This window comes from Coloeus monedula (genome assembly GCF_965178545.1).
Source record: "Coloeus monedula genome assembly, chromosome: 8".
NCBI classification, from domain to species: Eukaryota; Metazoa; Chordata; class Aves; order Passeriformes; family Corvidae; genus Coloeus; species Coloeus monedula.
Genome location: NC_138788.1, coordinates 9,245,188 through 9,269,361, shown reverse-complemented (window position 1 = coordinate 9,269,361; position 24,174 = coordinate 9,245,188). Strand labels below are relative to the sequence as shown.

General features: G+C 39.1%; 2 protein-coding genes across 2 annotated transcripts in view; one reads left to right on the top strand and one right to left on the bottom strand.

Moving 5' to 3' along the window:
* The window catches only part of WAPL (WAPL cohesin release factor), a 137,712-nt gene that overhangs the window by 13,437 nt on the left and 100,101 nt on the right, over positions 1–24,174 (top strand). The window lies entirely within an intron of this gene.
* OPN4 (opsin 4) lies at positions 663–23,661 on the bottom strand (the record flags this gene model as incomplete). The annotated part of the gene is made up of 14 exons (XM_082285816.1): positions 663–854; positions 1,712–1,747; positions 2,187–2,255; positions 2,765–2,911; positions 4,400–4,580; positions 5,734–5,841; positions 8,417–8,581; positions 9,442–9,613; positions 12,013–12,216; positions 13,368–13,501; positions 15,429–15,571; positions 21,752–21,826; positions 22,213–22,367; positions 23,589–23,661. The coding sequence occupies 14 exons, from the start codon at positions 23,659–23,661 to the stop codon at positions 663–665; spliced, it is 1,854 nt and encodes a 617-aa protein (XP_082141942.1).

Sequence of the window (24,174 nt, the reverse complement as noted above, 5' to 3'; positions counted from 1 at the left end):
ACTACAGCCTTGTCCTGAAGTGTTACTGCTTTCTCTTTCCCTGGTCTCAGAAATTAAAATAAAGATCTGAGACTTCAAATTACTGCTAAAGTGCATTGCCTGTCATTGGATTGTAGAAGAAAATGGGGGGAAATGTGTCATTAATGAGAGAAGGGAGCACCGACTGTGTATTTAAGTTTACATTTGTCGAGAAACTTCACATTAATGAAGAAACTATCTTCAGGAAATAATGTCCATTTCCCCCCAAATTTCTCATCTTTAATTCTATAGTAGCTTTGAAGTTAATACACTAAGTGAACAAAGCCAGTTCTGAATATCATACTTCCCTTCCCTCTCAGGTTAATCCTAGGAGGCTTCTAGGTAAGGTCTGTGTAGTGATGGGAACATATGTGAGCAGAGTAAAATCCAAATAAAAGGAATTTTTTTATGAGCTGCATGAAGAAGAAATATTAAAATTACATGTGACTCAGATCAAGATGTGATCCACTGGAGAGAGTTCTGATGCTGAAAAGATCAGTCCTCGGTTTTTTATCCTTGCTTGTCTTTTGCTGTGTCTTTGTAGGAGCGTTTCAGACCAGTCTAGGAAGTTATTCTGGATTCAGCCAGTCCACAGCTGTTCCAGAGCTGTTGGCAAAGGTGATATTCTGGCTTGCACCACTCACTTAACTGCTGGACTTCTTGTTCTGCTTGTGACTGTTGGACTTAGGGTACAGGAAACCAGAGTTGTATCTAGAAGGCAGCTCTACTCCTTGGACACTGCTGCATGTTATTGTAATACTGGGTATCTGGGCTGAAGATGATCCCTGGTGAGACTCTCTTTTTCTTTGTCCAATACTGTTCAGGCTCTCACTTTTCTAAAGGATGCAAAGATTTACAAGGAATGGACAACACAAACATCTACAAGGAGACCACATTGAATCATCTATAAAAAGGTGGCATATATTTAGATAAGCACTTTGCTGCTCCCCATAGCTGATTCAAAAGCAAATTTAAGTGATGGAGGGAAGAGTAGATCTGAACATTTTTTTAAATATTTCATTAATAACTTATGAAAGAAAACCCCACCTGTTAAACAATTTAATGTACTAAAGCATTAAAGACTTTGCAATTGCTGATTAAGAGCTGGTCTACTTTGAATAAAGACCGCCTAGGCTAATGAAAGCACATTCACCTATGAACAGAAATACTGTGAATATGCTCAGACAGCCTATGAATTCAATCAGGTAAGGAGTTTCTCCAGAAAGAGGGACTGCTTAGGGTCATTGGGCAAGAGTAATGTAAAATGTAGCATTAACAGCATGGGTAGTTTGAAGGGGGAAGCAAACTACATAATGAGGTAAAAATTGAGGGAAAGATTAATTAGCATTTTTGACAATAAGCCATGTTAGCTGTCACTTGCACAGGACCAAAAAATCAGTTAGGATGAGGCTCACAATAGCTCATAAGAATCACTGCTACCAATAGAGACAATGTAAGGTGGTTGTTTTACATTGGGGTTAGTGCTGCAAAGATAGTGCTGCAAAGCCTTGTTTTCACCTGCTGGCTCTTTGCTTTTATTTCCATGTCTGCTGAGAATTAAGGCAAGTTCAATCACTTGTGGGAGTTGTCAAATATTTTTACCCGTATGCTGTAGCTGTGTTAGATGAAGAAGAAACAGACACTAGCACAACATCTTAATGAATAGGTGACATGGTATGTTTCAAAAACTGACCTTGCTTTCCTCCAAGCTGCATGTTTTAGATGTTTCCTGCAACACAAAACAGAGAACATTAAATAGTAAACAACATTGCTTTGTACAGCAGTACTTGCCACAGGACTAAGGCTGTCTCATAGGTACAGCCATCAGAATGGCAGTCTCAGATTAGCATATACATCATAAATACAAAGATGGCACAAAATTAATGCTTCCATGCTCCACTAAGGAAATCACAGACCTCATCAGAGAACTTACTAAATTCAAGAAAATACTCAGGTTCCTGGAAGAAGTTGGACTTCAGAAGAATTCTATAGTGCCTATGTTCTCCTTCTGCTTAGTTTCAGCAATGGTCTACCCTTTGTGGTCATGTTTTCTGCATTGTGCTGGGAGTATTGTATAATTTTTGCACCTCAAAAACAACTTAATTTGTGCTCAGGGACTGGGATTGTCCTTATTTTTTGTTGCCAAATATTAAAATAATAGTTCTTACAGTAGGTGTAGCCATGTACTCTGTGACATTCAATTCCACCATCAATATGTCATCAGCATCTACAGCTGTCTGAAAAATGAACACAGATAAGAAAGACATAAATGGCATATAGCTATGTCATAATATCTGACATGCAAAATGCATAGGGGAAAGAAAGAGGAAAGCAGAGGACTGACTGAAAAGTAGTGATATGTTAAAGACAGCCCTGTTTTTTACATCTTACCACATGTTCATTTGGTAGCAAATGGTGAGACAACAGAAAGATCAACCAAGTAATTTGGACAGTGAAAGACAAATATTACTAAATACACGCTTAAAACCAAACATGAGACAACTCTCCATTCAGATGCTAAGTTCTCTAAAACAGCAGCAGAAATGCAATGAAGACAACTGAATAATGAACCAGGGTGGGAATAAAAAGCTGATGGCCTTTTACAGCCTCTAAGTCATTACTCATTGTGTTAACTCAGGTTATCCGCATCTTCTTGGCAGGAACCTTCATTATTAATTATGATACAATGTGCAGATTTGTTAACTTGCCAGTTGTCAGAGAATTTAGGTATCACACAGTCTATTACCTTCTCACAATTCCCAGAATCCTGGCTTGTCAGTTTGGCTCTTATGTCACTAGTCTGAGTTGTATCTTTTTCTGTTTCATAGGAAATTTGTCTTCTGGCAAGTCTGGAGAACATACTGGGAGTATCAGTTTCTGTTTCAGTACACCCCTAAAAATAATACAGCAAAAACATTTACCCTAGGTCTCTTAGACTGTCATCCAATTTTCCCCAGTTTTACCTAGACAGAAATTGTAAAAGAGACAGGCATTGTATAAAGGACATTTAACAAAAGCTCTGCCATATATGACTTCAGAAAATGTTTGCTTGTAAGAAGCACAAACAAAACTATCAAGTCTGTTGCATCTAAAATTTGGCTTACTTTTTTTTTCCTCCACAGGATGCACTGCAAAATTTGAAAGAAAATAGTGTTTTGTTACAATCTATTGGTGAAACTTCTCCGATGCCTCTCGTAGCTCCAAGGAGATAGTGTTTCCACAGTACTACCAACTTAGGAAGCACAGGTATTTGGAGGAATTAGGGACAAAGTTTCCAAAGTGGCTTGGATGGAAGCAGAAATAAATGGAAGGAAATGTCTCAGGACTGCAGAATCAGTTAGAAATACTTTGTTTCAGGATGGAGTCCTGGGTTTATAAACTTTGTTCCAATTAATGGGAAAACAAAACCCTGTTACTGAGGGAGTCTGTTGGTTTTTAAGAATCAAGACTTGCAGTGTAAGAGACGCAATATAAAAATGTTCCTTTTCTGTTACCCAGTTTTAAAACCTTCCACTTGACTGGAGGCTACCAGCCAGAAGAATTTCATTTTGACTGGGCTGAGAAGTCAAAAGAACAGAGAAGGCAAAGAAATTGAAATGTCATTGTTAAAAACGACTGTCAGAATTTAGTGCTTAGCTGGATTAGATACAATTATTATCCTGACTGTAAAATGAATTGCCAAGAAAATGTAATTTCAGTTATTTGGAAATTTCGTTTAAAATAATTGCAATGAACTAACTAATATACTTATTTAGTTAGTAATATAACTTTGAGTTACAGGAGAGAGCCTGGATGCCAAATACTTGCCCTGTTTTCAGCTGCTGTGTGAAACATTTGTTTCCACTTAGACTGGCAGCAGCAAGCTGTTGGGGTCTTCTGTGAGAAAGATTCTGTAATGGATTTACTGATTTGTCTAAATTTGATGATTAATATGTTTCCAAATACATCCCACTTTCAGAAAGCATTATCTATTTCATTACAATCTTGCTTTCACTAGAGAACTATTTAGTGACTAGCAGTTTCTTCTTTCTGTGTCCAGACTGCAAATCTGTGGTCAGACAAGCACAATTACGATTGCAAGTACAACTGGACTTTTCAACGGAGCTCTGACTGTCCTCCTTTACTTTCTAAAATTCCTGTTGTTCCATCTTTCCACTCTTCCTTCAGTGTCACCAACCATCAAGAAGAAAATTATCTACGTTCTGCTTTTTCACTTCAGCCTTCTGTCTTTAATTTTGCTTTGTCTCTCCACTTTCTCTGGAGCTTTTATAACGAGCGCCATAATGCATTTCATCTAAAGAATCTACCACTTGGAAGGACTCTATATGAAAATGAATTACTTTGCAATTAAAAATGGGTGTATGGGAAGTGGCTCCCTTACTGATTCACTGTCAGAGAGAGAAGACAGTCTCATTTTTCCTTTCTGCAGCCCACTTATCTCAGAAGACTGGCTGGTTACGGTCGCTCGTCTGGAGGAGTGGTAACTGCTGAAAGACCGTGAGTCTTTAGGAGAAATTCTCAGTAGGGGTCGAAGGCAAGGAACATGTGTTGCAATGGCTCTTCTAATGGATAAGAGGGAGAACCAGTCAGATTTTTTCTGTTAGCACAAAAATTCAATCATCAAAACAATGCATTTATTCAGAGAGATGAAGTAATGCTGCATGGACTGGAAAATTACTGGGTACAAAAAGAGTTTTCCAGATATCAGATATCTCATATACAATCACCCTGCAAGATCACTTATTCACAGTGTTCTGCAGAACTGAGATTTATTGCTTGGAAGGGATAAGGGCATTAAAATATAACTCTTGGAACTGAAGGGAGCTATTACAACGATGTTTTATATGCTTTCGGCTTAATCAGGGCAAAAAAACCATTCTGTCCCTTTAAACCGAACCTCGCAGAAGTACTACATAATGAATTATTTTAATCTTCCCCTAAGCAGCTATTCTAGCTCCTCTTACACATCTGTTTGCTGGCTATCTGTAGAGTTGTACAGAATGTGCATTTATATTACTGTATTACTTTGCTCATATGCAGTGTTAGGAAACTGGCCTAGCTTTCCTCTTCCTGCCAGTCTTCCCCATGTAGATGTTCCTGCCCACCTCTTCTCTATCCAGTTCCTCGGTAGTTCTTTGTAAGTGGTGAAACAACAGCCTATCTGTGGCTTTGCTGCCATCCGTCAAATCTCACTGCCTGCATCTGAACTTGGAATGATAATGACCCTCCGTGTTATTACCTGTCAGAGGAAATATTATCTGAAATATGAAAGCCTTGAGAAACATGAGGAGGATGCACAAAATAGGGAAGAGGTGGTTTGGCTTACTGTATTGCCTCTCTCACTGACCTGGTTAATGTAACAAAGTGCTATTTGCAACACTGCCCAATGTCTGCCTCTCCCACAAAGACAGTTAAAAATTTATGGTGCTTTCCTTTGAGATGGAAAGGTTTCCATCTTTTATCATGCAATAGGTAAATACAGATCAGTATCCATAAGCATCTCTAACTACCATCTGCTTAGTAGTTTGTTCCAAGTACAAATTCCGCTGACATTTCTGTGGCATTGAGAAGTGTTCCTGGGGAGGGCAAGGCTGTCCTACAGAGTTAAAATGAGCAGGTGAAGGAGAGTTCAGGTACTAGACTTAAAACTGACAAAGTTACTCTTAGATTTTCTTTTCTGTATAAAACATACCTTGTTTAATAGAGTGAACTTACCTGTATTTGGGGTGAGTGATGGCATAAATGATGGGGTTATGGATGACAGAAGCTTTGGCAATCACAGCTGGTATGGAGTGCATGAAGGGTGTTAGGACATGGGAATACCTAGAGCAATGCAAGCACATCATATATTTACTATTGAGTTCTACATTGTCTATGTAGTTACACAGTGGCAAGACAATGGCTTTATTAAGGCTGTACTCCACAGAGTAAAAGGGGAGTTCGGTACCAAAACAGTGAGAGAACAAATTCTACATCCTTTGCCTTTAAAGATCAACATCAGCCTAACTGCATTTCTGAAAAATAAGGTTTTCTTGGGGCTTCTCTTGCAGCACTTCACTAGTATGACCCAGGATGGTGGTAACTACTGTGTTGTTTTGCCTAGGAACAATGTCAGCCTTTAAGAAGGCTTCACCACCCTGGTGAGGAAGTTTTTCATCATACTGTGGGAATATTTTTGCTCTGTCATAAGGTGGAAATGGTTTGCCAATTGCAATACAGGAATCATTTTGTCAGCTCCCTGAATGTTGAGATGCCATTTCACCTCTAAGGCTTTTCTCTGATAAGGATGTTCTCCATGTGCAATTTTTAACATAGCTTCTCCTGATCATACTTTAAAAGCATTGATTAGAGGTATAAATCGTCACAGATTCTGGATAACACGCAACAGTGTGACCGTACTGAAATTGAGTTTTTGACCCTGAGCTGAGACGGTGCTTTGGTAAGGCTGATGGAGAGTTCAGCTAACAGAAACAAACAATGGCAAAGCCTTGAGTTTAAGCTAATCATTCTTGTGTTTAAGCTAATCATTCCCAGAAAATGAAACCTGTAGACCAACAATATTAGTGAGCATAACTGTGTGCTGGCACACTATTCTCCATTCAAAATATTTTCTAAAGGAATTAAGGTTCTTCCTTCTTTTTTCATATGGTATTGCTCTGTCAGATGAATTATCTTTATTCCAAGTCTATAGCCACAGACTCCACGTCTGCCTCCCATATGTAGCATGCAGTGATTTTATCTGAGTCGATTGCAATAAAATTTCACAGAAGACATCCAGGCTTGGTCTGTTAATCTCTGAAAAATCCCAGAAGGATTGCCTAAAAGACATAGTTCAGAAATGGAAAAAACCTGACTGAAGCTATGTTGCTCCCCAGATATCTTCATAAGCAGAATTTGAAAATACTAATTTATAAGATACTGCAGAGTTATAAAATTGTCCATTTGTTCAGTTTTTTGGGAGTGTGAGGCATGGAGCAGAAGTCAAGTTCAGCAGGTACTTCACCCTCCTAAGGTAGATGCTGAATTGTACATGACAGCCCAACAGTTCTATGTAGCTAAAGTGGTAAACTTAAAGCATCCCCTAATTGATTTTCTTTTAGGTCTGTTGCAGTACTGCAAGGTAGCTGTACTGCATTTCCGTGTCTCCTTGCTCCTCCTCTGTGTCTAACTGGTCACATGTCACCAGTGTTGGATGTCCAGCACCTAAGTTCCCCTTTGACAGGAGATGGGACACTAGGACATGTGTGAAGGATTCATATTTCTGAGTGAGGAACATGTTTCATGGAGAAAATGTTTGTTGCAGTTTGGAATTACTCCTCTGCATACAAAGGGAGAGAATCCACTTCCCTCAGTATTTTTTCTCCTTAAACCTAAGAATTTAGAAGTGTTGTGTTTAGGAAATCACCTTCCTAAGCTGGGTTTGAGATGAGGCCCTGCAGTGGCCTCTTCCTTGGGTGTGTAACAAAAAGCACCTTTGTCTCCCAAAATGTTCCATCATAAATAAATTTGGACTGTGTGTCAGTTTTAGGAACACCTACTTTTTATTTCTGACTTGAAAAATTCAAAGAGGAATGTATTGTACTATCATAGGAATCTTCCACTTGGGGTTTTGCGGGTGACAAGGCTTCCTAAAGCAGATAGTCACACACATTTTAGAGAGGCTAAACTGAAGCACAGGAAAATTCACATGTTAGGGTGGGAGAAATAGCCATGTGGAGCCAAGGCATCTGGATTCCCAATCCATTACTTGTGCCTGGATTGTATCAACTATAGTCTGGTGTCAGGCTATGTGTTTTAATACTGTCATGCTTCTGTTGAAATTACTGTATAAAATGCTGACAATTAAATAGATGAAGAACGTGCTTTGATGATTTATATTTATGATCTTTTATATCTAGCATCAAAAAGCTCCGAATTCATGTATGTACTAATTTTGAACTTGCTTATACATGTAAGGAATTTCAGCAGTTTGATGTAACACAAAAAAATGAATATATTTTTGTAAGTTAAAGAAGTAGAGAAAAAAAGAGAATCAACCCCTGGGAGGATCTTTTTGGGGCCCTTTATTTAGCATTTTGGTGCTAAATAAAGTTAAGATAGTTCAAATATCCTAGCACAGAGAACGCATTCAGAAATCTTCAGCATGGCAGTTTATGTTGCCAGTAATAATATTCTTGTTTTCTTTCTCCTTTTTTTGTTTTAATTTTCTTAAATTCAAACTAAGAAAAAAAACAGTCAGCATGTGCCCCATTTGTTAAATATCATTCCTAAATAGTGAATGTTTTGGACACATTTCAGACATTAAACTTGACAAGTAGCTTTGACTTTCATCTGTCTTTTACAATTTCACATCTTTTGCATTCACTGAATGTTCCTCTGCTGATACATTTATAATTACCCAGCAAAAGCTACCAGAGCAACAACAGAGTATGGTGACCAGGAAATGACAAAAAACAAGATGACGATCAGTGCAATTTTGGCCATCTTCCACTCATTTTTCATCCTCTGATACTGTTTCTGGAACTCTTTATTTCCACGTTTGCATCCAAATGTCTGAACAGACCTAGGGAAAATAAACATACAACAGCAAAAAATGAAGGTAGGGAAATGAGCAAATAGCTTCATGAAGTGGGGAAACAATTACTCTTCTGATACTTTAGGCTAAAATTCCTGCACTTTTATTGTATGTTAATGCAAGTATGTGACCCGTCCTTCACAATTCGATGTACTTCTGTTGCACTAATCAATGGGAAAATCCACATGTGCTTCAGTGAAGAAAATAACCCTGTAGCAAAAGAATTTCCACATAAACCAAGTATTCAAGCCAATTGAATAATGCTGAGTTAAAGACAGTTAGAGGAGTCTTTGCTTTCTTTGGTCCAGTTTTGCTACCTTGCTGTCACTTTGTACTTCTGAACTAAGTGACCAGATCCACTGGGATCTACAGGATTGGTACCTACAGATGGCACATGGAGTGGCAGGCTGCCCTTTACTTTTAAAGCAATCGCTTTTTGTTTCAGAGTCCTGTTGCTAAATTTTTGTTCTCCTTTTCACCCTTTTCTCTTTTTAAAAATTTGTAGTTGAATTTCATCTATTTTTCTGTGAAATATTTATTGATACACTGTCATTAGGTGTTTCTGAGGTCCCTTTTGTATTTATTCTGGTTGGTTAATTTCTGTACTCTTTTTCCGTGTCATTAGATAATATACCGATCAGCTCTGGCCTAAATTCAGGAATGGTTCTTCTAAGAATCACGCTTCTTACCATGTTGACTATTCACAGAATTCTCGTTTGGTTTCCTGTTTCAGTTGTGCATACAAAATAAATGTGAGAAATGCCCCAATTTTCTTCTGTTCTTTCTTTGTTTTAAGAAAACAGTCACTTAAACACAAGGATAAAAAATTGGGACTGTTGGCTACTTACTTGTTGGCCTTCTTGATAGCCTCAAATATAGAGACATAGCTGTATATGATAGCAATCAAAGGAATGAAAAAGACAAAGCAGAAAAGCAGCATTGTGTAGGCACGGACTGATGGTGTGAAAGTCATGTAGTCCCAGGAACAGGAAGTCAGCAAACCCTCAGGAACATATGCACCTAGGAAGAAAGACAGGAGAAGGCATAAAGCATGAAGTGATTGTTATTCTGGGTGCAGAAATTACAGAAGATACTCAGAATAACATGGGATTTAGTCCTAGTCTCTAAAAGGGAAAAAAAAGGTTTAAAAGGATAAACAATTCTTCATGTAAAGCACTTTCCTATTTTCTTTTGTTTCCCTATTGTATTTATGTTTAGTGGTCTAAGGCTTCAGCAAACTGAATAATTTTGCTTCAGTTCTTGAATATTGTTTAAAACTCATCATAGTCAAAGGGAATCTCTCCAAATACTTATTTGGGTCTTGGACCAGACCTATGTAGGTTTTAAGTATCTCCATTTCCTGTCAAATGGCTTTCTTCCTTAGGAGTCAAACCAGTTGCTCTAGGTACCACTTTTCTAAGAACGTGCAGGTAAGAGAAATTTACTGGGCAAAGTATGACAGCTGGTTAGGGGTCAGTAGCTCTGACCGAGGAAGCTGTGACTGGTTGGGAGAGATGGTCCCAAAAGGAATTGCCTTCCCAAGGCCCGGTGTCTTCCCTCAGCTGCTGGCCAGGAGGGCCCTTGCAGAGGCTGTCAGCTCTTTAGTGATTGTCAGCTCATGATTTCAGCTCAGCTCTGCAGGGCTGCCTCTAGGCCACACCAGCAAGAGACGAGAGGCCGTGTAGCTGTTCCACACGAGGCAGCTTTATTGGTCTGTGCTCCGGCGGAGGGGAGCTAGGGACAGGCAGCTCTCTCTACCTTTGCAGGGGCAGAGGGCTAGCTTTATAGGGATACAGGGGGTAGGTGTCAGAGGGTAAAGGCCAATGGGTTACAAAGGATCTTCATAGGGTCTCCCAGAGGATTCTGGGTCTGTCATCTTCTCGCCGTAACTGCAAAGTAGCTGCCTTCCCAGGGGGGGTCCTGCTGGGAGATTGCTCAATCGCCTTGTCTCAGCAGACGCCCCTCCAGGGCAGTGGATGGGCATACCCCACAGCAAAGGAAAAAGATTTACTGTGTGGTCCAAATTATTTTGTCATGAAGTAAAGCTGAGTAGAAGTAAAAAAAAAACCCAAAAAACCAACAAAACATGCATACATAATGTTCTGCCTGAAATAAAATGTATTCTCTTTAAAGGAACTATTTCGAACTGCTAGTAAATGAATTGGCAATAGCAATGTCTTTTTACTTTGTAATTTTAATTTTAGCTGTTTATGCTGATATTTTCTGCTCAGCTCTTAAAAATATTGCACCAGATGTTCTGAAATGCATCTAATTACAGTGTGAGAGTTCATACTGTGGGCACTATTACAATCTAATTACAAGATAATAACACCCTGCAAGCAGTTATTCCACCTTCTTCAACTGAAAATCTATAATCTAAGGCTATACTGTCATTTTGTTATTCTAACAGCTCCTCACTCAACTAAAGACTGCTTCTGTCAGTATTGCAGTTTGCCTGCTTAAACATGCTTCATGTTTGTGGGGGACCAGAACAGCAATAATACGACAGTAACAAAATTCTACTGAAATTCTACTCAGTACTTGAGTTGGTTGTTGCATCCTTTACTAGTCAAACATTTCTATGTTCTCACCTCCGTTGGCAGACACATTCTCTTCTGGAATTAGGGAGCATAATGATGGGCTGGGGTTTTGAATGATGAGTTCATTCTAACTTAGTGACTGGAACTGGTGACTCACAGAAAATAAACTTAATGGTAGTGAGGCAGATTCAAATGAGGAAGAATAACAGAAACTCTCTTTGTCACAAATTGCAACGATCAAGGTGCTGTATGAATGTTCCTGAATGTTCCGATTTCCATGCGTAAAATTCACATTTACAAAAGTATTTTCGTTACTACTAAATGCCATCCTTATTGGAAGCCAGTGACAACACCAATGACTGAATGGAGAATGTGGACAATACCAACTGCAATTTTTCCATCCAGAACACAGTCAAGACTTACTGAAGGTCTACTTGCACAAATGCTCAGACTGTATTCCTCCTTTATGTGAATAAAAAGAAGTAGATTGACACTGCTGTCTTAGCACCTTTGAGGATGAAAATTCATCAGACATAACACAAATACATTTATTTAACTTTTATATTGTTGAATTTGGTTCAATGGAATAGACATGGGATAACGAGCAGGCGCATTCTTCATAAATTTTGGCCATAAATTTATCTACTGTTCTTTATGCAGTTAAGTAATGTACTCAAGGAAAAGCACTATTATATGGCACTGTCATATAATATGCTGCAATGCACACTGCATTCTTTTCTTTTGATTAGAGACCTTCAGTTTCAATATGTATTTCATCTTTTTTTTTTCAAATTGGTTTATTCAACCCTCTTCTGTACCTTTAAGTGGTCTTTAATCCAATACTATGAGGGCAAAAAAGTTTAATTCCATTTCACTTACTCCATCCAAAGAAGGGTGGGAGACTCCAAGCCAAAGAGTACAGCCAGACTCCTACCAGGATTATTAGGGCCTTCTTCTTAGACGTCACTCCAACAGAAGCCAGAGGTTTTGTGATGACAAAATATCTGTCCAAGGCAATCACCGTCAAAGTGATCATAGATGTAATGCCAAAAAGAGCTCCGCAGAAGGCATACAGCTCACAGCCTTGCAATGAAGATGACAGAAGTAGCAGTGAAATTAATCTACCCATGCTAATTAATTTCTAGGAGAGTTCAAGTCTGAACTTATGAACTAATGTCTTCTGGAATTTGTAAAGCAATGAAACTTGAGTTTTCCTGCAGTGATAATGCTACTTCAAAGCTGCTGTCTGTCTTGTTAATTACATTATCCATGGAGATAAACTTCAAAGATTTTGTTTGCTTCAATTGCTGGAGACAGTGATACTTAACATATTGTCACTCACTGATTTCTGATGTTTCTAGTGGGATCATTTCAGCAGTCCATTAATATCTTGTTTAACTCCAGTTTTACTGCAGGTCCCATAGAAGCAGCTGTTTTGCTTAACAATGGGATATAGTTACTTTGGTGTCATGGAACTGTTCATATCTCAAGGGCAGTAAAACTGAAGTAAATATGAATACATTAATGAGTAATTTAGCTGAAGTAAATATTCAGACTATGAATACATTAGTGAGTGATTTAATTGTTCAAACAACCTAATGATTAAAAGCAGTGGTTTGGATTAGTTTTAACATGTATGCAAATGAACACTTAATGGAAGTAAAATAAAATATGCTTTTGGTCATCAGAGATCAAAATAGCAATTTTAGTTCTGTGAGTTTCCTCTCTGTCAGTACCTGTTCAAGAGGCAAAGATTAGTCTTCTTCTTACAACAGTTATATTGGAAGAATGGAAGCACCTTCATTTCACATTTTCTTACTACACAGGAAGTGTTAACATTTCTGTTAACTCTGTGAAAAATCAGGCTTTCCAGGGTTTCTTGCCTCACTTTGCCAGGTGCAAGTCCCAGAGCAGGTTATTCAGAAGGGCTTTTAAGCTGGTGTGCTGAGGGGCAGTGCTTCTTTGTCAGAGGACTCTGACAGTAACCAAGTCATGAGGTGATTGGGGAAGAACACTGGAAAGAAGCTTAGTGCTGTGCCTCATGTTGCCAGTGGTGCCTTTGTATCTGTCTCATGAATGTAATTTTCCTCTCAGGACGGCAGTATATTTGTGTCAACATTGAAACAATGTTGAGAAATGTTCTCAATATTGCAAGAGTACCTGAGGGTAGATGGATTAACTGCCACTATGGTAGGAACATACACAGTGAAATCTTAGAAAGAATATATACAAACCTTTCTCACCAAAAATCCAGTGTTTGTAGAGGCTGTTGGTGAAAAAAACCGGAGACTGTGTAATGGACATCAGGAAGTCACTAATAGCTAGATTGATGATGAGTATGTTGGCTGGAGTTTGAAGGCTCCTACTCCTACAGAGATCAGAAGAAATGTAGCTAAACACTGCTGCACTGTTAATGATGCCATTACTCGTTCCTGTGAGTTCACAAATACCAAGGAACACTACATGGTAAGCTAAAGCAGAGTACTTCTCGTTTCCCTCATGAGGGAACACAAGCAAGGCTCAGTTGTACACTCTTATACTCCTGTACACTTTATAGGATAGTTTTGATAACCAGCTCAGTGACTGGGATAAATCACACTGTTATTTAAATATTCTAACCCAGCATTCTAACCCAGGGCACTGCATGTCCACGATTAACAGGAAATTAAAGTTGATGTACACTATGCATTTCTGGATCTGGGTTGTGTTAAGCAGGAGAAGGAGCATGCATTTTCCACTGCTGATAAGATCAACAGTGACTTCCGAATACAAGGATTAAGCAAACTCACTATGTACCACATCAAGCACCTTGTTTTACATCAGTTCTTCTCTGTGACACTCATTTCACTGGCCCAGACTCTGTCTTTAAAAGAGCAATAAGCAGTGTATTCTGCCTGCTTTTGTTATAGATAGTATTACAGTACACTCTTTTAAAGGATACACATAAAAACTCAACTGAGAGCTCTTCAGTTTGGGGCTCAGTGTAACTATTTAGCTCCTTTCTCAATTTCAGTCTTAGACTTAATTGAAAAATATGTGAATAAATGGTGGTTCTTTGTACTGGTCCAGAATCAATCACTAGGATCACCATCCCCTGTCTGTCAATTTAGAAGCAAGGATATATTATTAGTAGGTGCCTATGGGTTGTGTGTATTTGTTTGTAGTCCACAAAGTTACTGAACACATTTCTGTTTCAGGCAGCTGGTTTTCTTATGGTTTGCCATTACTTAAGGCTGCTTCATAAGCACCTAAACTGTTTTCTGAATTTCTGATGTACTTGTTACTTAGCTATCAGTATCCCTTTCTGTCTTCATATCACCTTCAAATGAAGACAAGCTGTGTCCTCCAGTGGAAGTGTAAGTGCCATAACTGGATTTCCTGTATGGGACCAGCCAAAAAGCTAATCTGGCTCATGTACTTCATCCTCACATATCGGATCTGCATGCCAACACCTTTTCTCTTCTTAAGGCCACTGTCATTCTTTCTTAAGTGTTGGTATCTACTCTGAATCAATGTGCTGAAACCTACTGCTTAATGCACCCCATAAATACAGGCTTGAGACGAAGAATGGCTTTCGTCCACACTCCAGTGATCTAAGTTAGCACAGCCAAATTATCCTATAATTTGTTGCTGTTACTTTGGTTTATTACATTAGTGCCTAAAGACCGATCACACAGTAGAAGCTCACTGGCTTGGACATCATGTCAATGCTCTGTCCCAGTGTGACAAATCAGACACAGAATGAGGAGTGAACAGGAATGGTGAACACATGACATTGTTGTCAGAGATCCAATTTCCCTCAGATATAAAAGTTGGAATATGGCTTTAGCTAAAAGGAAACAAGCCAAGTGTTGGAAAATGTGAAAAAAAAGAAGTGACATGGCCACTAATGAACAGGGGGGAAGAAAGAAACTGACAAGCAAGAAACAGAAGGAAACATCTAAGATAGAGCAGATTTGTGGGATACAGAGGTGCAAACCAGCCCATCAATCCAGTGCAGACACAGCCAGTAGAAAAAAAATTCATTGTAACATTTCTGCTTTGGCCACGTTTCTATTGCTTGGAATATCAGGCAGTTCTCTGCTATTTTGGTAACAATTTTGCTATGGCTGTGGTTAATGGGAAGAAGTCAGAGGGAAATTCCAGGTTGCTACTCTTTTCCTACAGCAGTGTCTCTTGGTGCATTTTACTCTCTCAGTAGTCTGATAGTATTCCTGGACTGTGTTTGCAGAGCACAGGATAGAGTTCAAGTTCATACATTTGAATATTTTAAAAGACTTTCAAAAGAAAGGTACCTGCAGAAAGCGTAGAAGACCAGGAAATTACCCACAGTTCCTGTGATCCCCACTATAAGAATGACAACTCCAATTGTATAATGGGCATGGTCTGGGACATCCACTGTAGGAAAAGCGCGAGGAACATCTTGCGCTGTCATCTTCTGTGGAGCAAACAAGAGGTCATAGGTATATTACCAAACCTTTCTGAATAAGCTGGCATGTGCTTCTCTAGAAGGAGAAATTGTCAAGAATGCAAGAAGACAACAAGCAAAAAAAGTCAGAATAAGTGAATTGCTTTCATATTCCATTTACTGTTGATCATCTTTGGGGGATAAATATGCCATCAACAGTGCAAAGGAGGGTTTGCATGTTTACTGTCGATTTAGAATGCTGGTGACGAAAAGCAACCTATTCTCTCCCAAAAGAAAAATAAGGATATAAAGGAGAAAAAAAGACAGGAAGGGACCCATTTCATTGCATCTGATTTCAGGTAGTTCAGTATTTAACAAGTAAGCTTCCTATAGATTTAATTTCAGGAAAGTTTCTGTACCTGTGAAGTACAATTTCAGTTGTCGTCTGACATCACTGGCTAGACTTTGCTAAGCAAGTAGAAATGTTCTGTGGATAAATAGGCATTTACTCCTTTAGCAGTATGGCTATTTCATTTTTCCCGCTGGATAACACTGAATTGTGAGCTGCCCTCAAGAGCTAATTACCAAAAGCCTGGCAGCTTGAACAAATGTCTTTTGGAAACTAAACTAGGGATCAGAAAAACTAAACCACAAATCCTTTATCCTTATGCCTGGTCTCCACACCAGTTTCGGTCTGCCTGAATCAAGGTATTTTGCTCTCTGTGAAGTATTTAATAAACCACTTGATTGAAGCGTTTGTGTCTTAACCAGTTAACAACTCACCGCAAAATTCAGTAGCCAAGTCTGAAGACTGCAGTGCTGGAAATGGGTATTTTTCGACAATAGAGGCAGACATTACTTCTGAATACATCTGTGGCATTGGGCTGAGGTTATTATAAGCAGTGTGCCAGTATGTGCAATGTGCCAGTAGCAAGAGGTGAACCCAGGAGCCTGGAATTCTGGAAGAGATTGTCTTTGCTTTGTGTGCTGAAGATCTGCCCACAGCAATCCTCAACCACCAGAGTGCACTCCCTGGGTTTCTACATTAGCAGCAATAAAATGCTGGACAAATACTCTGATCTTAGAGAAAGAAAATGTAGCTCTGGCTGTTACTGTAATTGGAGCAGAATGCTAAGTTTGATACACTAACTGAATGACCGTATCATGGCATTTATGGTTCAGGTTCCTGCAGCAAAGTGGAAGTTGGTGTAACATCATTAACATCAATGGGCATCTTGCCCAGGTAGAAATTGCTGTGCTCAACACACTGCCAGTAAACTAACAAAAATAATCCCATACTAATAGCAAGTAGATAGGAAGAGTCTGAGATAAAACTCTTTCAAGTAAATGAGATCAGGCGTTCTTTGGTTTGGGTTGGTTTTATTTCTCCTTAGCCTTTTGGCTAGAACATTTTTAAACTGCTATTCTGCAGAGAGTTAATGATGATTATTAGTGGAATGGAGATTTCTGATGTTTTTTCTGCCTGTAGCTATCCATTTAATCAGAACTGGATCAATGTAATAGAAATGAAGCAACTAAAGGAGCTTGTTTTGGCTACGAAGAACAGATTAAAGTAGCTTTAAGTTGAATTAAATTTGTGGAGGGGGGACTAAGGACAAGGAAAAATTTAAAAGAGAGATAAATACACAGAGAAATCACAAGAGAGGCAAGGTTATTTAGGGGAAAGTAGAAGACTTTAAAAATTACTTATTAATGAAACAAGTTCAGAGTCAATAGAAATGTCAAGTGTGAGAAAAAATAAAGGAATAATATTTATATCGGAGCAGTGATAGGGCATAAATTATAATACTACATATATGATCAAGAAAAGGTGCGTGGCAAAAGGAATAAATTAGCATTTTAGTGTGGACTTCCTGTAGGCCTTGGATTTTTACCAGAGGGTTCAACTCTGGCTGTTCTCTAAGAGATAAAAATCAATTATTAAAAAGAAGTCATTTCACTGTTTTCATCAGAAATACAATTACTAAAGTCAAAGACAGGTACTAGTTGATTGAGAAGGCATTAGATCAGACCTAAGCACTTCAAATCCATCTCTAAGTTGCTTGCATACACACAGCTTCCTTACTAGAAGACAAAAATACATGCCTGTATCAGGTTCAGCTCTGTGTCTTCTATGGGAACTGCACATCAAAAGAAAGGACAGGGAGAAAATGATAGTGCTTTGAGAAAATCAGGTCAGCAGGATAATCAAGAAATCAGATCATTCCCAAAGCTTTTCTCTATTTAGTTTCTCCAGTGCATTAGCCTTGTTTATTCTGTCTTCTATTGTCATCCCACAGTATGAGTACTTGGTTAGCAGGGGAGAATAAAAATCCCCCTGTTGCAATCCATATTGTAGCACTTGTCCTTTGGGAATACTCTGAACAACTATTTCAGTTGCAGTGATAATACACAGCAGTGTTGCCTTGCATGTTTTTCTGTTCAACCTTCTTTCTATAAACACCTCGTAATGAAGATATTGGAACTGGGACTGGCCCTATTTAACATTTTATTGGCAACATGGACAGTGGGATCGAGGGCACTCTAAGCAGCTTTGCTGACGGCACCAAGCTGTGTGGTGCAGTCAACACGGTGGAGAGAAGAGATTCCATCCTGGAGAGGGACTTGGACAGGCTTGAGAGGTGGGACCGTGCAAACCTCATGAAGTTCAACAAGGCCACATGCAAGGTCCTCCATGTGGGTCAGGGCAATCCCAAGCACAAATACAGGCTGGGTGGAAAGGGATTGGGAGCAGCCCTGGGGAGAAGATCTTGGCAGTGTTCATAGGATCATAGAATGGTTTAGGTTGGAAGGGATCTTAAAGATTCTCTAGTTCCAGCACGCCCGCCATGGACAGGGACACCTTCCACTGGAGCAGGTTACTAAGAGCCCCATCCAGCCTGGCCTTGAACACTCCCAGGGATGAGGCATCCACAGCTTCTCTGAGAAATGTGTTCCTGAGCCTCACATCCTCACAGTAAGGAATTTCTTCCTAATACCTAATCTAAACCTGCCCTCTTTCTGTTTGAACACATTACCCCTTGTCCTACCACTAGGTCCCTGTAAGATTTTCCCCTTCAACTTTCTTGTAGTCCCTTTAGGTACTGGAAGGCTGCTCTAAGGTCTCCTCAAAGCCAGCTCTACCCCAGGCTCAACAATCCAACTCTCTCAACCTCTAGTCAAGATAAAAAGCAGGTTTTATAACTTTTTTTGGGTGTGTATGAAAACAGGCCTTTGGCTAGAGCTGTGCAAGAATTTATGTTTTTAATCTCTGAAAGGCATATAATTTATTATTGATTTACGCTATAGTTTTGCAGAATCAATTTGAGAAGTGCCACACTGGTTCAGACAAGTATTCCTGACAAAACACCAGCCTGCCTTTAGCCAGGACTGGACATTTCATAGAGATGCCAAATGTGCATAATGAACAGTGGTGTGAGACTTTAAGTAGTCTTAGTAATTGGTTTGTACCCTAAACCAGAGTTATTATCTCTTGGAAAGGAGAATTTTACTCCTCCATAAATTTTAATCTTCCATATATAGGTTTAATCCTTTGCTAAATCCTATTTTGTCATTTGCCTCAATAGCTGCAGAGTCAAGAAGTTATGAAGTTGCTCTATGTCAGTGTGTTTCCTTCCAGCAAGTTAAAGTGTGTCCTGGTAGAAGCACTAGAGTAGAGGGAAGCAGCTAAGTTTCATGAAGTTTGCCTTCTTAAAATGCTCACTGTTTTCCCTAAAGGAATGTTTGTTTACTACCTACAACGAAACAGCTAAAACAGAACTGTGTTCTCAGTCATCTTTCAGTAAACTTGACTGAGACTTACAAACCTGAGATGCCTTATGGGAGTTTGGAGAAAAGCAAATGTTTTATAGATAAATATGTCTAAATCCTTGCTGCAGCACAATATGGAGCCTTATTATTCTACATTTACAGCCTGCTGCCACACCTGCTTGCAAGGGAGGCAGAATTCTTCCTTGAGGGACAATCAGAGGAACCAGCTTGCTTCTTTAGGAAGAGACAGACTAAGGTTTGGTGCAAGCAGAGAAGGGAGTAAAAATAAATAAGCCACAGGGCAGACTTATTAGGGCACATAGGGCAGAACTTGTATTTCACCATGAAGTTTGTCAAAACCCTCCAAGACACTAATGGAAAGACAGTTGAAAAGGAATTCCTTTGCAGGCCAAACCAAAATCACGATTCTTAAGTGATTTGTCCAGGTAACAAGGAAGCCTAGATCAGATATTAAACCCAGGAATATTTGATGCCTGCATCTGTTTTGTCTTGGGGATCCATTTATCGTACAGTTTCCTAAAAAGAATGCTTTCTAAATAGTTACTTCATAATTAAATAAAAAAACCCCAAATGAACCAAACCAGCTAACCTCTGAATAACTTCTAGTAGAAGATATACCATTTTTGAAAATCCAACACACATCCCCATAGCATGAGAAAAATATTTTTGTATAAGTGATAAAAGGACAACATGCAAAGAATTGAATTCAACTATTATTGAGAAAAAACATCTGTTCTTTTGCAGAGTGAGGGAATAAAATCATATCACTTAATTACCATTCAGTTGGAGGTATTTATTACTGAAGTCCTACTAAAGCTAACAGTGATGATGGCAGGAGCAAGGCCATGCAAGCAAATACTCATGCTAAATATAAATCATACGTGATATAGCCCACTCCTCACAGTCTCACAATGGCAAGAATATAAGATCAGGTTTAGAGTTATGGTTACAGGGAAAGAAGAAATTGTCATAAGGTCATTTGGGCATTTGAATATATTTCAGTGCTGATTCTGATTGATTTAATTGTATGACATCAATTTGAAAGCCAGGAGCAGAAAAACTCTGTCAAGGACACTTTTTCAGCTACTTCTGCCCTGAACATGCAAGATGGATTGTATCTAATTTGGTGTAAAACAAGACAACAAAAGGGAAAAGAAAATAGGGAGTGCTATGTGGTTGCTTCTGTGAATTCATCTAACTTCAAACTGTTACTGGTTTTGCAGAATGTTATAATGGAATAGAGCCCAGTTCCAAAACGTTGCAAGTTTTGGATGTCCGGGATGAACTTTGGCAATATAACAAGTGTCTTTGTTTCCCTACAAACCCAGGTAAGGAAGCCACTTACACAGTATGACTTACACAGCCAATGATAGTGTTAGGCCTTTTACATTACAACAAATTACATAGTTTAGAAAAATTATCTGACCAGAAACACTGTAATTTCCTGGGGTTCCTTGTGTGGTGTTTGTACTGCCTACCTACAAGAGGCCTCAAACAACTGATAGCACTTATTTTCCTTTACAGGTCTTTGCTCTGATTTCTGAGCTTGCCTCTGTGGGCACTTGCTCTGTGACGACAGGCAGCACAGAGAGGAGTGTAATCCCCCCTCAATTATGGTTTCAGCAGGGTGACGCTAACTGCTAAGCCCTCTTTCCAGTAGACAGCAGGGCTTTCCATAGATGATGCTTGTCCTGTTGAGCAATTTGGATAACAGATTTTGTATCCTATCTTCCGGATTTAATCTCAGCCACAAGCAGCACACACTGCTTTCACTCCTGAAACTCTCTTAAGCCAGTCTTTATGTCAAGTTAAAATGTAAAATTTTGGCAATACAGACACTTGTCCTAGGGAAAGGAAAGGGACAACTAATTAGATCTTTCAGTAAAATAAGGACAAGATCAATTTTTAATTTTCCAGTGTAAATCACTTTGTCCCCAGAATGCTTTTCCATTTTGCCATGAGCTCTCCAGTCCCTTTCTCTCTCCCTGCTATGTTCTGCTGTCCTTTCTCATGTGTTATCCATCTAACTTAGTTTTGTAAGTGCCTTGGCTCAGGACACTTCTTTATTTTTCTGTAATATACTGCAGATATCCAGGTTTTATTAAAAAAATAGATTTTAAAAACTTGAAAAATTAGGTTGCTTTGTGTTTTTATTATAAACTTTTAAACAGACTTTTGTAAAAACAGCACATGAACAAAACCTGCAGTCCTAATAATATTCTGAGAGGCAAAGTCAGAAAGAGGACTTCTGAACTCCTTTGGTTCAGGCTTGTGGGGTGGGATAGAGAAAATTTTTAGCAAACCCAAAAAATTCCATCCTGAAGTGTCATCATAACAGATTCTCACCTTCCCACTTCCAAGGAAGATTTCTTTCTCTTTAGTATATAAAAACTCAGAAAGAGCTTTGATAGGACTTACCTGAGAAAATGGTCCAAACAACTTTCTTGGGTAACTGCATGTAACAACTCTTTTAACATTTACATAAGCACTCCACTGCACTTACAGATTATGACAGAAATTATGGGGATTTCCACCCTGAATAACAACACAAGAGAGCATTATGTTTGAACTGTTATAATGTACAAGAACATCTTGTTTTGATAGTTTGCAACATATTTGATGCACTTTGCTGTTAGACATTCCTGCTTGTCTTCTGCCCATGCAACTCTACTGAAAAACAGTGCTTATACAGCCTTTTCTGAATTAAATAAATAGTTAAAGGAATAAAAACAAGATTTAAAAATTTTCATTATGTTGTTCATTTTTGCACTACAGCATTAAATGTGTACACGCTCCTTAATTGTCCATTTACAGTCCTATAAATGCCAGCCTTGCCAGAGATCTACATGCTACAGCTTTAAGTGACAGAAAACACTTACTGTTGGGGGTCTAAGAGGCAGATCCATCAGGGTGTAGGCATTGGCTTCTGAGTCATTCCATGCATTGAAGGACTCCACAGTTTTGGTGCTCTTGGTGTCCTCAGAGGGACAGGAGATCCCCTTCTGAATGGGCTGATTATTCAGGTGCACAAAATCTAAGCAAAAACCAAGAAAGAAGAGCTGTCCTCTGAATTTAAGTCAGCCACTTTACCTTCGTGTGTGTGTGTGTGTGAAGCAGGTTGTTAGATTCCTTGGAATGGTGTGAGATCCAGTGCAGAGTTTCTCACTAGAGCTTCAGATTGCTTCAGTCCATCATCAGCTTAGCAAAGGGCAGCAGCAGCTGCTGCCATTTAAATACAGGAGAGGGCAGAATCCGCACATGCCCAGTTTGAAGCTTGTTCCATCCTGATTCCAGCTTCACTTTAATGACAGTATAAAACTGATGCTCACTTAAAAGTGCTGTTATCTGGTTTTTTGCCTTTGAAAAATTTATGTCTGAATTCTAATGCTATAACCATACTATCTCTGTATGAAGACAAAGAAGTTAAAAGGTGGAGTTCACTCTCTGTCTTAAATATTGGACCTTATGGTTCTTTTTCACCATATTGGTGAATTAGTTTTTTGCAGTCTGCTTTTAAAGAAGATGCATGTGTACAGTTCTGCTGAAATTGTCAGAACTCAAATAGATTCTGATATTTAACAATGTGCTTGTGTGCACTTCTGTCTTGTAGAATTTAGGTCATGGTTGTTTGTTGGTCCACTTCTAAAAATAAACAAAACATACGGCTAAAACCTGACATCATTCTTTTCTGCTCTTTAGTTAAAAAAACCCAAACCAAACCAACCCACACAAATACCCTAGGCAGAAAACAGCAACTATCCACCTGTTTCAAGAATTGCCTGCTTTCTTTTCAGTTGTGTTTATGTAAAGTACACACGAACAGACACTTATTCACACAAATCTGGCTTTACATTCCACTGTGTAAAGAGAGATGAATTGCTGTATTCCCAGTTGAAGGCCCATTACTGTTGTAAAGTGAAGTTTAATTGCAACAGAGAATTAGTCAGTGTGTGACAAAGCTCTTCTAGCAGATACTGCAGCCTGAGTATTACAGAATTTAGGCCTTCCACTCACTGTCAAAATGACCCTGATGCAAACTATTAGCTTCACTGCAGCTGGTATTAAAAATAGATGACGTGAACTGTTCCCGGAAAGCCTTTGTGAGAAGGCTGTGTTAGTAATGGTGGGAACTGCATTCCCCCAGCTCTGCACATGTACCTTTCCTTAAATGAACACCTGCATTACCTAACCATAAATGGAAGGATTGCATTTTTTTGCATGAATGGGAGCTGTGCCTCTAATGAAAGGCACTCACCTATAGCGTTGCATTTCCCTTGATAGTCATTTAAGGAGGGAAGCCATCTTGTTGTCACCAGGCCACTGAACATTACCCAGCACAGATGCTCCTTAGACTCTACAGGCTCTCAAACTGTGACACCTTAAGAATAGTAATTAGCAGGCCCATTATGAAAGGCAGAGAGGTTTCATTGAGTGTCCCTGTCCTGCAGTGTTGGTAGACACAGCCAAGCAAGATTTCAACCAGCTGTGGCAGAACTGCAGAGGTGGCTGATCGACTGACAGGTTTGACCTTTGCCAATGTCTGAGATTCTATGGTCACTTTTTAGAGTGTGCTTTTCCCTTCTCTGTGTGTGACATCAGATACATGAATATCAGGGCAATGGTGGATGTGACATTAATGGTATGAACTTCAAAAGACATCAGTGTGAACTCAAAATCCATCCCAAGCACATACACAGTGCTTGCACTGTAAGGATGTTGCAGCAAACAATGGTGTTGGACATTTTGAGGGACAGAACCTTTTTGGAAGATAATTTTGCATTTTACTACTAAATAGTCAGGAGACGTCATTAGAGAAAGCCACAATATGAAACTGGCAAAGG